The sequence below is a fragment of the Tauraco erythrolophus genome, chromosome 2, assembly GCF_009769465.1.
Source record: "Tauraco erythrolophus isolate bTauEry1 chromosome 2, bTauEry1.pri, whole genome shotgun sequence".
In the NCBI taxonomy this organism is placed as follows: domain Eukaryota; kingdom Metazoa; phylum Chordata; class Aves; order Musophagiformes; family Musophagidae; genus Tauraco; species Tauraco erythrolophus.
Genome location: NC_141466.1, coordinates 8,279,152 through 8,295,886, shown reverse-complemented (window position 1 = coordinate 8,295,886; position 16,735 = coordinate 8,279,152). Strand labels below are relative to the sequence as shown.

The 16,735-nt window shown below is 38.7% G+C and overlaps 1 protein-coding gene across 1 annotated transcript in view; it reads right to left on the bottom strand.

The window, feature by feature from the left end:
• Window positions 1–16,735, bottom strand: part of MOXD1 (monooxygenase DBH like 1) — a 53,386-nt gene that overhangs the window by 1,166 nt on the left and 35,485 nt on the right. The window contains exons 6-11 of the mRNA XM_086632075.1: window positions 15,475–15,577; window positions 12,160–12,326; window positions 10,570–10,761; window positions 7,740–7,799; window positions 4,910–5,052; window positions 1,190–1,358 (exon numbers count right to left, since the gene is read on the bottom strand). Coding sequence (XP_086488201.1) covers window positions 1,190–1,358; window positions 4,910–5,052; window positions 7,740–7,799; window positions 10,570–10,761; window positions 12,160–12,326; window positions 15,475–15,577 — 834 coding nt within the window. The remainder of the gene's footprint in view (window positions 1–1,189; window positions 1,359–4,909; window positions 5,053–7,739; window positions 7,800–10,569; window positions 10,762–12,159; window positions 12,327–15,474; window positions 15,578–16,735) is intronic.

The window sequence follows — 16,735 nt, the reverse complement described above, 5'->3', positions numbered from 1 at the left end:
TATAGCACACAGTATTTCATTGACATCCCATGGGCAGAAAAGTCCGACTGATGTTAGAAAGACCCAAAAACACCGCTGCAGGAAGGGCAATTTCTCTACCACCTGAAAGCACTGTGTAACCTGCTACAAGGCAGCAGGGCTGTTTTGTGGGGTGAGGAGAATGAGGAAAAAAAGTCCTTTCCTATGAAGTATTTCATCAGTAGTATCTGGTATCAGCTCTGTTAGGCTGGCCTAAAATCATGGTAGGAGATAAACCATTAAAATGACACAGTCTCCCCTTCTCAGTAGAAAAGCTCAAAAAGGTAAAATGAACTTTTGAATTTGGTCTCTGTAAAAGAAGTTCAAGGAGCAATATGTATTTTTCAGCATCTCCTTCAAGGATGATACTACATACACTAGTAGTTCTTTATAAACACACGTCAACACTAAAGATGACAGCTTTTCCCAGCAGTCCTGTTAAAATACCAGTATACATTTAGAACAAATAGTAACTTACTGGGAAATTATTTTTTATTTTTTTATCTTACTTTTTTTCATCAAGAGAATTGGGAAAGGAAAACTATAGGAGATAAGTTCTTCCAAAGGTGCACAAAAGAAACAGACGAGCCAAATATACTTTTTTTGGCCCAATGCTATAGACATCTCTAAGACACAAGACCAACAAAAAAGCAAGAAATATTGGAAGAGTTCTTATATAACCTTAGGTAGTCTAGATGACTGAGTTAAGAAGTTAGATTCTTGAGGCTTCCTTATGCAGTCAATAAGCTTCCCCTTACAGAGCAATTCAGAGAAGAAACCTAAGTCAGGTATTTTGAATCATCTGTTGCAAGACCCTAACATAAGTCTCTGACAATGGAGGCAGCCAAGGAAAAGCAGCTTTCTAACTTGGTCGCCTAATCTGGATGCATATGGTTACTCTCTGATCAGTCCCAGACACACTGAAAGACTCCATACTCCTATTATAGATCCCAAGTGCTGATCAAAGCTCCAATTCTTCTATTTTTAAATACTTCTAGAACTTGAGCTAGGTGAAAGCATTGATAAAACATTCTCATTTATTATTGTGTAAATGCAACATAGCCGTGTAAACACTCCGAAGACATAACCAGACCCTTAGTAATATGCAATGAAGCCCAGCAAATCACATTCTCCATGGCAGTGTTGCCTTCTTTTCAACACTTAGACTTACCGACCATTCTGCATTATCTGTTTTTGAACATCTCACGTTCACTGGTAGTTTAAGCACAAGTTCGTTATAGGAGAGACCCTCTGATCTGGACCATTTGAATTTGTTCATTGCATCCATGAAAGACAGGTTTTTATATTGCTTAGGGCTCTTGATAATGAACGGCCAAGTTCTGAAGAAAAATAAATAAATAGATTTTTAAAAATGGATAAATACCATCAAGTTGAAACTCATGAGGAAAAGCTTTTGGAGAATCTACTCAGAAAAACAAATATACCATTATCATGTATGTTATGCCTAACTCACATTCTCAGCTAAGTTCTCTGCTACTGAAAATGGATGCAGCTTCATTGATTTTAACAGACTTAGGAAAGTTTGTCAGTAGTTTAGGACTTGCTGCCAGACACTTTTAGACACGAAGGATTTTAAGTTAAGGAAAATAATTACATTGCTGTTCTCTGATCTACAAACTAAACACACAGGCAATACAAAACAGATCTTCTGTAGTAACTTCTCAAAACAAAACAAAACAAAACAAAACAAAACAAAACAAAACAAAACAAAACAAAACAAAACAAAACAAAACAAAGCAAAAAAGCCACACCCTCTACTAGGCTTGGCAGAAAGTGTTGTAAAGAAACATTTGCCATTAGAAAGCTGCTTTCAGATGGCTCTGCCAAGCTCTGGTCTTAACTCAGATAATAGGTCAAAACTAGCACAGGAGTTGCTCTAACATGCATTGATTGGCAGCAGTGCCAAAAGATCAAGTGAGAATAACTGGTGGTGTGGACATTGCCTTTTGGCATGTCCCTACATGCTGGCTGCAAGGGGACTTTTGGACAGGGGTTGGATAGACACCTGCTGCGTTGCTCTAAGCGACCTGACTATTTGTCCACATGTGGAAATTTTCCCCATGAACAAGTGGGACCAATCCCATTCCTTACCAGTCGAAGAGGTGGAAAGGGAAGCAATGAGATCTTTCTTTCATTTAGTAAAGAAAACTCAAAAATAATAATGAAGGAAAAGTAAAAAAAAAAAAGAAATTGCTAAAGAAAACCTTTTCCGTTGTTCTTGCTTTCTTTCCCCTTGTTTGACTTTACTGGGATGAATGGAAACAACATAGTGGATGGGTCAAGTTTTTAAAAACAGAAAGTCTAATACAGCTAGTCAAAGAATTAAAGTAGCTAAGTAATCGAGTTCATACTTTGGTTGGAGCATGAGTTATCTTTTCAAAGCACTTTAGACAGATCTGTGTTATCTTGCAGTAGGCTGCCCTCCACTTGCTTTGGGTAAAGTGCTGCCGATGCCAAAGTTCTGCTCTACTCAAGATCCAGGCACAGCGGACATAATTTTAATCGAGCGTCTATTTTACACTACTGTGGCCTAATTACTTTTATCTCAGCTCCTCATGATTCATGCCACTGCCTGTGCCACCAGACTGAGGGAGAAAAAATCAAAGTGCCTTGATCCTGCTTCCAGTTTGCCTTCACGTGTAAGTCAGTGAAGAGTCAGGGAAGTCAGTGAAGCAGTTCCAGTGTAAGACTGACACAAGAGAGATGTGTATCAGGTCACATATCCTTAGGCTGACAGAGCTTAATGAAACAAGAATTGTGGATTAGGTCATAAATACTAGAGGCATTAATAATCTCTTCTTCTAATTACTATTCCATTTGTGGCAGACAGTCTGCATACTTACTCTATTCAAAACATCTTCATTTCCCCAGGCCAAATGTGCATTTTTTCTTTAAGTACAGTTATCATGAATGAACACTCAAGAGAGCATACATTTGTTAGAATATTTTCTTTCTAAGCCCAGAAAGACCCTTTCAGCTAGGACTAATTTAGAAACTGTGTTCTCCCTGATAAAAAGAGATTGTAAATAGAAATAGTGTGGAAAATGAAGTAGACATTGATTGCATTGTGACTTTCTTCAAACTCTTCTGTCTTGGTTATAAATTTCAGAACTAAGACCAGTAAGCCTGTACATCAAATTACTTTGCAGTAGTAGTTTTATATGGTTTTGCTAAGATAAACTCTATAAGGAAAGACAACTTTTAAAATTCAAATGTGATGACACACTATTAGTCTACCCGTTTTCTTTTAAAATCTTACTGTTACCTTAGTTTAGTGCAATTAACAATACAAATGCAATTTACCTTTCACCACTAATAACGCATTCTACTTTCCATTGTTTGATTATTTTTCTGCATTTCATTCATTTGGGAACTTTCCTCTTCAGACTATTCTCACTCTGTTTACAATCGCTTCCCCTGCTATTGAGATGTTTTAATTCTAAGCTCTGTAAGGAACACTTAGAAGCTGAAATACTCTATTGATTTTTATATATTCGCACACGTTTATCCTGTTTATAATGGGCTTCCTCACATCTCCTACCGAAATTTAAATTTTATGTCAGATTCTGGAAATCACTCTTGCTCTTAGTGAGCAATATCATTGTGCAGGTCACCCCACTCACATTATAGGGCATAAAAACCAGATCCAACAATATACTGGGAAGCATTTTGTTCTTGCCAAGGACTGTCATGATGAAGGACAGCAAAACTTCTACTGACTTACCGGAGCAACTGTTACTCCTTGTTTAAAATTCACCAGCCTGTGGTTTACCCCATCAGTCAGATGCCAGCTGAACTGCATGGACCTTCATGGTGGTTATTACAGATCCCGAGTTGCCTAAATGGTAACAGCCCCCACACCCTCCCATTCTCAGAAATGGTATTTAATATTTGTGGAGCACTGAAGCAGACAGATCTTAAAACAAAATTATATTACTGCTTTTGATTTGAGCAGCAGGCCAATATTCAGATTCTTGTGTGTTATTTTTATTAAGAATTAAAAATTGATGCATGAGCTAGGGGATTTTCTTTCTGACATGGATTTACATCTCAAACATGTGCAGTGTCCTGCTTCCCTGAACAGTAGGAGTCCAAGACTTGGGAGACAGTGTCTTTGCACAGAATTGCAATCCCCTGCAGCCAACAGTTCACCTAAAACGCTCTTTTCTTCCTCTTGACTAGATTCCTACCACTGGTTCCATGTTTTTCTCTCTACTTACCTTTCATATCATCCTCTGACTTGTTACTTTTCTAAAGCCTCCATTCTCTCATTTTGCTCCATCATGGTGTTTATCTACCATTTATCTTTTACCATGAACAATTTAATATTCTCACAATCGCTCCTTTTTCTTTCTAACTTACAACTTCTTCCTCCTTTGCGTATTTTTGTCAGTCACCAAGACAGTGTTGAGCTCTACATGTGAGCAACAATTTTAGGATCTGAGTGCACCAGTTGACTTCATCAGAATTACTGACAACAAATCTAATTTGATATCTGTGCTCCCAAGATCCTTTTTCAAAATTATATATGTGAAACACTGATATGTTTTGATAACCTGATAGATTTGAAACATTGATATGACATTGATATATAGTCTTTTTACAGATGGTTGTGGTGAAAGAAAAACTGCTATGAGAAATATTATTTCTGTAACAGAAGAAATTGGTTTATTATTAAAAAAAAAAAAAAAAAGAAATAATTTGGCAGGAGAAATAAGTAGCAGTACAGCCTATCGACCAAAAAGAAGTGGCATGAGTGACCCTGCAACATGTTGCACTACCAGAATGAAATAAAGGTCATATAAAAATGACTCTGTAATCCATAGATAGAAAGAGAGACACTACACATATTCATAAACATTTTACTTGCCTGACTGGTCTATAGATTTCCTTAACACCAATGAACTGGAGTTGTTCCATTATATCTGGAATACTTGCACATCGGGTGAGGTTGATTCTCGGGTAATAGAGCAGATACGACAGGCACATTTCATTCCTGGTGCTCAGACCACCCTGAAAACGAGATTTTTCTTTTAATTAAGATAGCATTGGAATCCCACAGATAAAAACACTGATTAGCATTTATATGCTAATGAATTGTGTATCAGGAGGCCCAATTTAACAGGTTTACTTTGCACATGAAGTTATCAACTAGCAAGAAGTTGTTACATAATTAATTACAAAATACTCTGCAAGTTCAAGCAACAGCTCATGAGCTTAAAAGATGTCAGAAAGAACAACTATCAATAAAATAAGACTCCTATTACATTAAAGAGTACTGTCTGAGAAGTTCAGGTTTATTTTTAGCTGTCTCCAAGGTCCTTATCTCTACCATGTTTCAGAAAAAAAAAAAAGGCTTCAAAGTGGAGCAGATGGAAAAAAAAAATCTAGTAGGATAATTATCTGTTTAATAAGAAATTAAATGAGCTTTGCCAAGTAAAATGGAGGCCAGGATGGAATAAGTACCTATATGGACTCTCCTTGTAAGTACATACGCAGATAAAGAGTAAGAAAGATTTAAGTTAACTGATAGTGTTGAGACAAGAATAAATGAGCACTAACTATAAAATAATTAATCAGAGCAGGATTTTTAGCTAGCAGAAGAAAAAGACACTTAAACAGTCTTCCATTGAGAGTCACGAGGCAAGCAACTAATTTAGAATTAATCTTGGCAAATACGGACAAGAATATTAGCTGCACATTCCTAAATCCTGTGTGGGAACAGTTCCACAAATCTTACAGAATCACAGGAATAGGACTGGAGAAGACAAAACACATGAACCCAGAGCCAAGTGCTAGTGTGATCACTACACAGGAGAACAGGACAAAAACTCAAAAGCCTTCCTTCCCAGTCGTTTGCTTTTCTTTATATACCTACTGCATGTGCCTACATGCAAGCCATGATTCAAGGAGAAGTATCTCTGTGCTCTCTGGATGGCAGGATCAGATCTTCCTTGCCGAACAGAAACCCCTCAGGTCTCACCTCTTGGAGATCTGGATCCAGCCCCTCCCGAGGAAGTGGGATCAGCCCCTGGTGAAGGCTGAGTGCCAGCAGCTACATCCCTCCCATGAACACACTGGGTCTAGCATCACTCTCTGTTTTTGCAGTCAGCTGGCACAGTCCAGCTCATGTCCCAACAGCCGAATTTGAAGGACATGGAGCTGCTGGAGCGGGTCCGGAGGAGGGCCACGAAGATGATCCGAGGGCTGAAACACCTCTGCTATGAAGACAGGCTGAGAGAGTTGGGGCTGTTCAGCCTGGAGAAGAGAAGGCTCCGGGGTGATCTTATAGCAGCTTTCCAGTACCTAAAGGGGGCCTACGGGAAAGCTGGAGAGGGGCTTTTTACAAGGGCGTGTAGTGATAGGACAAGGGGCAATGGATTTAAACTGAAAGAGGGCAGATTTAGATTAGATAAAAGGAAGAAATTCTTCCCTCTGAGGGTGATGAGGCACTGGAACATGTTGCCCAGAGAAGTTGTAGATGCCCCATCCCTGGAAGTGTTCAAGGCCAGGTTGGATGAGGCTTTGGGCAAGCTGGTGTAGTGGAGGGTTTCCCTGCCCATGGCAGGGTGATTGGAACTCAATGATCTTTGAGGTTCCTTCCAACCCTAACCATTCTACGATTCTATGATTCTATGAGTTTGCTTCACCTCCAAAACCAAGTGGCCACATCACAACAGCCAGCACATGGCCTCTGCTAACCTAAAAAGCTGTGTCTGGAAGATGTTAGGAAGTATTTTTTTTTCTGAAAGGGTTGTCAGCCACTGGAATAGGCTGCCCAGGGAGGTGGTTGAGTCCCCATCCCTGGATGTGTTTAAGAATAGGGTGGATGATCTACTTAGCGATATGGTTTAATGGGGATTAGGGACAGTTGGACTCGATGATCTCTAAGGTCTTTTCCAACCTAGAAATCTATGAATCTATGAGTCTGGGAGACCGTGCACTGCCATGTGCCAAACATGAGCCAGATTCTCTCTACCCCAAAGGGGATGCTCACCCCCTGGTCATGGCCCTACCTTGTCTGCTGCCTTGGACATGCACCTGGGGCTGCAGCACAGCCACCCCTCGTGCCTGGATTGTAAGGGTGCACAGGCATGGTGCAGATTTCTACTGCACCACCCCGGGGACAGCAGCTGTCTGGGAGGGTCCCTGCCGCTGGAAAACTCACCACGTGAGAAAGGCTGTGGGCAGAGGCTCACTGTGCCCAGCCTCCTCCTCCCAGCATGAAGGACCTGCATTCTGCCCGGATTATATGCTAGGCACAATAGCAAGTTGTCCCACCTTGATCACATAAGTAAAAATCAATACGTAAGAACTGGCAACTACAACTTTGGTGAAAAATGCATAACAAGTTCATAAAAATTTTCCATTAGACGACGCATAATTTGCATGTGAATACATGTTATGAAGACAGCACTCCTTATAGTAGCAAAGTCTGATTTTTAATGATCTTTTATGAGCTGGCTTGCTTATTTTTATAAACTAATAATTTGAATGCCCTATGCAAGACATCGCACTATGATCATAATAGTCCTGATGACTTTAAAACCTAAGAATCTATGAAAGGAAAGATAATACATAATTATGTGCACACAGGCATTAGCAAGTAAGTTTATACTTTTTAATAGGATTTTATGAAAAAGATTTTAGTCCCCCATATCATCTGTGTACTTATTTTGACCCATTAAAACTTTTCTTACCCATGTCATGCGTATTCGGTCCACGGTACTGTAGTGGCATTCTGTCACTAAATTATCCCCCTGAAACACAAGATTTAGGAAGTTCACAGTTCTGAAGTTTATCATCACCAGCTTCAGGTAACCACAGATGACAGCAAACACTTAAGAAATAAAGATCAGAGCAGGGGATAGAATTTTTTTGAAGAGTAAAGGATTAAGTAATCAGCGTATGCTAAAGCCTTGGCACTTATCATTCATATTATCCCAGATCCTCAGGGATCTTCTATGGATTTAAAAGGATTCTTATTAAGAGTCGGGTCTGCTTTTTAAAATAGCAATGGAGGTGCCCACTTATAACTCTTATTTTCTGAAAAATTCTTTATGTAGATGATGTATATACATGGTTCTTGCTCCAGAACTCATGCAATGCTACTTTGGATAGCTTTCCCCAGGCTAATCTATCTTGCCAACTTCAGTAGAAACATTTGCCAAATGAGGAAAAGAAGGTTTTCCACATCACAATAATAACTATTTATCTGCCAAGCCTGGGAGTAGAGGAGTGGCAGGCAAAGACTTAACTACATTGACAGATATATATGGGAAAGGCTGAATGCTTACCTTCTCAAGTACATACAATTAACTTTTTGCTGTCTTGACAAACTGATCTACAGTTTGGTAGTACCTTTATTCCCAGTACCTAATCAAATATAAACCTCAAAATCACCATGATAATCAAGTGAAAATTCAAATATTGAAGAACATAGCCGGAAGTTAAAAACCTGGTATTTCTGGGCAACTTTCTACCACAAGGATGTCAGAGGTTTATTTACTTTGGTTCATTTTTTTGTATCATCATATTCCCTTATCACCCATTGTATTAATCTTTCCTGAAAAAAATCAGATCACCCTTCAAATGTTGGGAATTTCTCCTTTCCTGCAGGTTGTCTCGTTGCCAGATCAATGCTAGTGCTAACTATTCTCCAGGCTGCTGGAAGAAGGTGCATCAGCCTTGTGTCGGCCAAATGGAGATGGAGCTTTCTGAAGCACTGTGTACTGGCACAGCTTCTCTGCTCCCAGCAGGAACATGCTGGTTCCCACCAGCGAGATCTCTTGCTTTCATGGCTTATGAACTGGATAACATTCACTGAAAGTGTTCCTTCTGTGAGATTAGATCTTTTCCTTCCAAAATCAGAAGAGAGTGCTAGTACGCAAAGAAAACAAATAACCTGAACTCCACAGGCTGAAAGAAGGATACACCCTTGAAAGATCTTGCAGAAGGACAGAATAACAAGAACTTATATGAACGTATTTAATATTATTAATTAATTGATCAAACTGTAGTCTGAATTACATCAGAAAGATGTATATAAAGCTGTACCGGTAGTTTTGCATAAGATGAAAATAATAAAAGGCATGAAAATGGCTCACTTCAGAGAAAGAATTCCAGCTTCTACTCGAGCTGTCTTTTTTAAGTTGCTGATACTGCTAAATACCTCTTTTAGTCTTTCTGCTGTCTAGGCCCTTTTGTTCTTGAATTTTAAGAGGCCTTTCTCTATAATCTGCATGGATTTTCCTAAAAATATTACAGGCTTTCTCTGCAAACCTGTCATCTTCTGCCAGCCCTTTTCCTAAACCCTTCAACACTTCTTTCCTGGAGGAGGTAACACCAGTTTGTCTTTGAAGTCCCTGTGGAGTACAAGCAGTTGGACTTCAAAGAGTAAATGCTGCACCTGAACATCCAAGTTTTGCTGTAGAAAGTAAATTAGAAAGTTAGCATTTTAGCTTCTTGCCTGTAAAGGATAAACACCAAAGCATCCCAGTGTGGGAGGAAGGGATTTGAAGAGAAGCCTAGAAGTTTAAACCACAGGGTTTCTGACCATACTTGAAGTTCAGTCATTCTAAAGATCTTTTCAGCTCCCTTTTCTTACGAGCTTCAATCATAAAAAAATATCCAGTTGTTTGATATTTTGCATCTTCCCAATTCCATCGAGCAAAGGGCTTGTTCACACGCACCCAGACAGGCACATCTCCAGCTGCTCTGATGGTTAGATCTGGAGCACCGAACCTTTGCAGCACTAAACTTTCTGTCCTCAGGCCAAAGCTTCAAAATTAGATGCCGACTGGAACTCACAAAGGTTGAGTGAATAATTTTTAAATGAGCGACTCATCCAAAAAATATATACCCTGTTCATGCAATACCTATATATAGCCAATGCTTTATAATATAATTGCAGTTGGGATTTTTCTAAAAGATATATTACACTATTCTCACAAGAAGAGCGGATAGAATTTCATGATTTCTTCTTCCGAAGGGTTTTGTTTACTCAGTGAAACCTCATGTGGAACATGAGCACAGAGTTTTACTCCCAACAACAAATAAAAATGTGAAACAAACAGAAGCCTTGGCTGATTTGTAGACACGTGTTTGCAAGGCTGGATACTTGGAGGATACTCAGGATGTGCTACTTGGTTCCAACAGCTCTGTAAAGCCACACGGTGGTGTTTCCATTCTTCAGCTGGCTGGATGTACAAAGATGGCACAACCAGGCACACGCGTGATTTTATAATCTGCCTTGTTCAAACATTTATAACAATAAGGTTCAAATTAAGTAATTGTGGACACCAAACACACCCAAAGAATAGCTTGAAATGATGGGCTGAGCCAGTTCTGTAATGAATTGGGTGGAAACTCCTGAGACATTGCAACTTTAATGCATTAGTCACTCTGCAGTAAGTGGAAAACGAACAAAACATTCCAGAAATTCTGCAGCAGAATCAGTCCTAAATATGAGTAAATGTTAGGAACACAACCTCTTAAACACTTTCAGGGAAAGAACTAGAAGTGTCGTACCGGCAAGATGGTTCTTTCTTCTTTCAAATACTGAAACTCCTGGAAGTTGAAGTCAAACTCATCATCATAAGCAAGCAGCTTCTGCTCCTCGCCGTTGTGGAAGTGGCGCATCCTGATAGCTCTGCCAGCAAGATGAGCATGAAGAAGTACCGCAAACACATGAATCCCAGCAGGTCTCTCAGCACCTAGGGCCTGGCCAGGGGAAGCCAACACCATCAGTGTTCCCAGGTGCAATATAATGTAACGTAATGCAATGCACAGAGTGAAAATATGTTAATACATGAATTTTACATTCCCTCAGTTTACAGCAAAATTCAGTCTGGCCCAAAAACAAATCTGTATGTGAAATTAAGGTTTCATATACAAAAAAAAAAAAAGACTAGGTTTTTTTCTGTTGTGGTTTTTTTTTTTTTAATAAAAACGTGGTTTTACTCCTAAGGCACATAGTTTTTATTAAAATAAACTGCCAATAATTCTCAAAAATAGACTAAGATTATACTAAAACCTGTACATTATTTTAGTGCTAATGGCTGGCACTGATGAATGTGGATGTTTATTGTGAAAAAGAATTTATATGTAGTTATAAATGATGTTATCACCAATATCATGCCAAGAGAAGTGCTTGAAATTAAGAGGCTGTAATTATAATACGTTCTACTTCCCATCTTCAAGTCAACTGGGAGTGAAATACTGCAGATTTACATCTGAAACTTTTTTCTGGGTCGAAACACAACTCTGACATCACTCCCATTCTAGCTGAGATCTACGGATCTGAACTTTTGGTATGCTAAACTTTGATTCTTGTTCAGAGCCCAACCTAGAAATAATCTGTTACCACAATACCTTTCAAGTACAGCCTTAAGGTCAGAAGCCTCACAATAATAAATTACTTGAGTGTTTTTAGGCTGAAAAATGCAATGTCAATAGGCAACATTTAGCACCACTAAGAACAAATCTAAATTCCATATGTAATTTGCCCTTCACGCCAAACCACATCGTAACAAGTACTGATTCAATCTTTCTCTATAAATGACAAAGTGTATGAGAATCTCCCATGCTACATTAATCACAGATTTTAGAAAATGCGTCTGTTATCTATAGAGATATTTAAATTATCTAAATGAGATCAAGTGTTTAATGAATACATAATTTTGTACTTTGGGCCATACAACAAAACCTATTCAGGTCTTTAGTTTCTGTGGTTGGTCTAAGAATACCTTTCAGGCTTTCACTTCACCATTAAGAGCCTTTTGCACGTGCACAAGTCTTAATTAGCATCTCTCAACATTTTTTCTGGGTTAGCTATTGCAGGCAATCAATGGAAAGCAATGCATGCTTACATACTGAACTCACAATTAAATCGCCACAAGCACTGTGTTATCCAGTGTTACTCATATCAGTAAAGCAGCCTGAATATTGAGCACCCTAAATACCTAGATCAAAAAGACTCAACATTCTGGAGGGCAGCATGTACCAGATGTCTTTGCTCATGTCTTTAACCAGTACCTATCAATCTTCCCAAGAAGTTAAAAAGGCTGTCCAAAGCTGTTTCTAAGAATGAAAACCAATGGATTCAGGCAGCAGACATACCTCTTTCAGACATTCCAGTGTGCAGTGACCCTCTGACACAAATTCAGGCATGCCCGGTGGGATATTGTGGAAGAGGCTGACCCAAAGACCAGCTTCAATAACCCCAGCATCATATTTCCTTAAAACTGGAGTATAAATTAGCCTCAGACCAGAGTTATCTATCAAGCCTGCAACAAAAGAACACAGTCAGCTGTGGCTGTAAATCAGTATTTAAAAAAAAAAAAAAAATCCAATTGTTTCACATTTTTCAAGGCTTGTCCTAAGTTTTCTACATGAAAGTCGAGGAATCTGCCTCAGCAACCTGGAAATGAGTCAGACCATGTGCAGGAAGCAATAAAAAAGGGAAGCCCACAGGAGGGTTGTTAAACATGGTATGTTGATATCTGTGGTGTTCATATGTCAACAAAAAATATGTGCTTCCCATAGCTCCTCTGTCCTTTACACTAAGTTATCAAACATGGACCTCAGAGAAAAGAAGGCAGATCACAGGCAGAACAAACAATGCAAGGAAATAATAAGATCTCAAAAGGCGCTATGTATAATTTTCAAATGACATATTATAAGCAGAGCTTAAGTTATCGTGCTTTTTTTCTTTAAAATTTTCAAGCCCTGTGTTGTATTTACTTGTGGATTTATCTATTCCTTCACCTTGAGCCCTAGCATTAATTGTATTTTTCCTTTGATTTGGATTGCCTGTCACGTTACAGGATACCTCAGATGACCAAATGCAACCCTTTTGCAATCTCCTCAATTAAGAGAGCATCAAATAAACAGGATAATTGGAGTCCTAAATCCCAAACTTGGAGATAACACCAGCACCTCGAGTAAAGTAGACAAGAGAACTACCGAGGGTTTTAATGCTGCACTCACTCAAGGGCTTCTCCTGATTTCAAAAAGTGGTTTAAGGACCAAAGCTTGATGTAAAAGGTGGAGTTTTTAAGTGTCAAAATGATACATGTTTTCACATGATGATACATGTTTCACCTACATGTTTAGCCATATGCATTTGTTTGTGTACCTACTCAGAATTTATGTTGCCTGCCACCATTTAAATGCTTATAATTTTCTCTTGTGTTAGCCATTTTTATAAGGTAAGATATAAACAAAACCCAAAGATTAATTTGTGTTGCACAATCCCTACATCCTGTTAGCTCATCTCTTACCTTCTCCTTTGTTGTCTCTTTTCCAATTTCGGATTTCAAAATTAAAAATGCAAAAAATCTACCAAGTATCTCAGAGAAGGTAAGAGGCTTCCTAGTGACCTATATTAGTCTTCTAAAAAAACATAACAGACATAGCAGTGCCTGAAATCAAATTTTACATAAATACGAAATCAGCAGGCTATTTTAAGATAAGCAAATGACAGAGGGACAGAGTAGAGACTATGTTACGCAGTCACTAAAACACCTAAGATGGAGTAATATGTAATTATTAATGAACAAAGGATATGAACTATGCACAGCTAATCAAGAGTGGTAATCTGCTATGAGACATTCTGCAATATACAAATCACGACATATATTCCAGGTGATATATATATTATCCCACAAGATCCCAACTTTAAAGTGCTTGGGAATCCATACTCATTCCGTTTGGAAAGCTATTTGTACAATCTCATCAACTTGAATTTTTCCCTTGAAGGAATTTGAAGGTATTTTCCCTTCAAGCTTGTTGCTAATATCTAAAGGCCAGAAATTTTTACGATATGTAAGAGTCTTTGATAAAAATCTCAAAAGAGGCTATCTTTCCAATAAAAAGTGAATGTTAAGGATTTCCGAAATAGAAACATCCAAAACCAGCCAAGTTAGGAGCAGTTCAAACATTTTTGAGTCTAACTGGGAGCCAACGCTGACCACCTATCTGAGTCGCTTAGGAAAACATTATCCCAGATCACAACATGAAGCTGACAATGCAGCCTTTAACTGTGAGACCCAACCTGGGAAAGTGCAGATCCTGAAACAGGAGAACAAAGGTGATCCAGAGGCAGGTTTGGTGTGGCGTCAGGAGGACTGCCATGCCCCCACCTGAAGCAGATGGAGTACCCATGTCTACTATCTCCCACTCCTGACACGGTCTTACACCGTGTATTTGTCAGGGAGGAGAGAAACAAGACCTGGATTACAGACACTCTGCTCTGCCTATGCTGTCTGAATTTTCCCAGGTCTTTGGCAAGACCTTTATGTTCACCTGGGACTGTCCCAACAAGGCAAAATTGTCCCTGTTGCTTAAAAAGGAAATGAAACGTTGTTGATTCCCCATTTTTGTATGTGCCACTTGAATGAGAATGAGGGTATCATACGGCACAGTCAGTTAAATAAACATAGTGAATTTAGGGACACAATCAATTTGAAAACAGTTTTTCTGTATGTGACTTCTCAGGCTTTCAGGTAACATTTGACGGAAAAGCATGAAACAACAAGGATGCAAATGAAGTCGACTGTATCCCATGCAAATGTGCATGCTGAAAAGCTAGAGTCTACCATTAAATAATTTTGAGATAGTTCATGCAGAACAACACGAAGGGAGGGAATAAAAGTAAAACAGAACACTATTACACACTCAGAGGGTTTTATTTAAACGTGTGGGGGTGTAAAGAAAGGTCAGTGCACCGTGCTGCACTGGATCTTACTCAGTTCAAATATAGTAAACACCAGAATATTCTCTGGTACAGTAGCTCAACAAATTTTTGTTTAAGAACAAAAAAGTTTATTTTCAAAAGTCAGCTTCAAAGTTCTCTAGATTTTCTGGGGCTTCCTGATTTCCTCCTTTTGCTTCTTCTAAATATAAGTGAATTTTAGAAAGAAAATTAAAAATCACCATTATAAATGAAAAGTTTATTTTTTAAGATAAACTACTCTTACTGAGCCAGTGGTGGTATAGCAACCTGAGTCTTGCTTCACCTTCAGAAGCTGCTCACGGTTCAGGTAGATATCTTGAAAGAAATGCTAAAAGAAAATTAATAAAAGGTTCATTCCCTGTGTTGCTGTCTCACAGTCTGGGTGCTGTGCTGCACTTTCTCAGTCTGATTGGATTTCCCAGTAAAAGAGAAAGAGAGAGCTATAACATGAAGAACATAGTGATAAAAGTAGATGTATTCACCTGGTTCACAATTCTTTGTATATCTGAACCTCCTGCTGACTTCAGGTTAAGCTTCTGAGTGCAGTGAGAAAAACACTGAGAACCAAGAACTATTGAGCAGGGAAAAATAAGGCTCAGCTTTGGTTTTGCTCTGTTTGCCATGTAATGCAATAAGAGGCACTTACATCTAGTACATTTTCCAGTCTTACATGTTTTAAAGACTATGAGGGTACAAACCTTCTGTGTAGGATGGATTGTCATAATGCACCTCCATAAGAACAAACTGAGGATCAGCTGCTGTGCCGATGGATAAGCCAACGTGAGGAGGGTAGGTGAAGCCCTGGAAACCCACACACGCATACAGAGTTAAGGTATTTTGCCATGGTTAATAGTTAATTTCTTTTTATAAACACATTTTCTTTTTTTTTTTTTACAAGGATACAATTATATTAATGATAAAATTTACAAAGATGACCAAAAAATTTACACATGACACTGTGGCATAATATATTTATTATATACTCAATGCACTAAATAACTATGTCAATATAAAATAGTAGATCTTATGCTTGCTAGAGGATAAAGCCCTGAGCAAACTGGTCTGACCTCACTGTTGACCCTGCTTGGAGTAGGAGGCTGGATTAGAGACTTCCTCAGGTCCCTTCCAGCCTGCATTATCCTGTGATCTTATGATTATTTATCCTGTATTTATTGCTTGAGCAGAAATAGAAAATTCCATTTTAAATGTATAAACATTGCATCATCAAGTGGATTGTCTGACAATAAAACCCTTATGAAAAAGTGAATCTACATTTCAAATGTTCCCAGTTTCTAAAAGCAGTAATTTTCAGGGAATACTGAGGCTGTAAGTAATTAGATTGCTTTTCCTGCACAAACCACTGCATTCTAAGTATTTGAACAATAAAGATGATCTTCATGGCTACATTTACTTTAGCAAGTCACATAGTGCAAAAGAAACAGCTTTGCACAGTGCAACAGCTTGCGCTGGATCCCTTGTCCCCAGTCAATGCTCCTTTGGACAAACTCTGGTCAGACCCCATTTATTGCTGGGAGGTGCTGGATTCACCCCTGCACATTCAGTTTAACTTCATCCCAAAGGCACCTGTGCAAGTTCTCAAACCACTTGTGATGATAAACAGAGCTTGGTAAGTGGGGATAACTGGGACATTTGCTTCAAAAGCCCACTTCTGATTCAAAACAAAATACCAGCATCTTCTAAGTGAGTTCATTTACCAAATTCACTCTTATAGGAATTAATCTACATCATTTTATAGTATATAGCTCATATTTTAATATGCAATTTGAGATCCCAACTTTCTGATGCTTGATGGCCATTAATGAATTAATCGCATAGTAGTAAATATTATCACCTTCATTCTACAGAAGGGTAAACTGAAGTAAGTTAAATGAGCACTCCAGTAAACCTGAACGTAACCCAGATCTGCCAGATTCCTCTCTACAGATCTTTAACGACGGG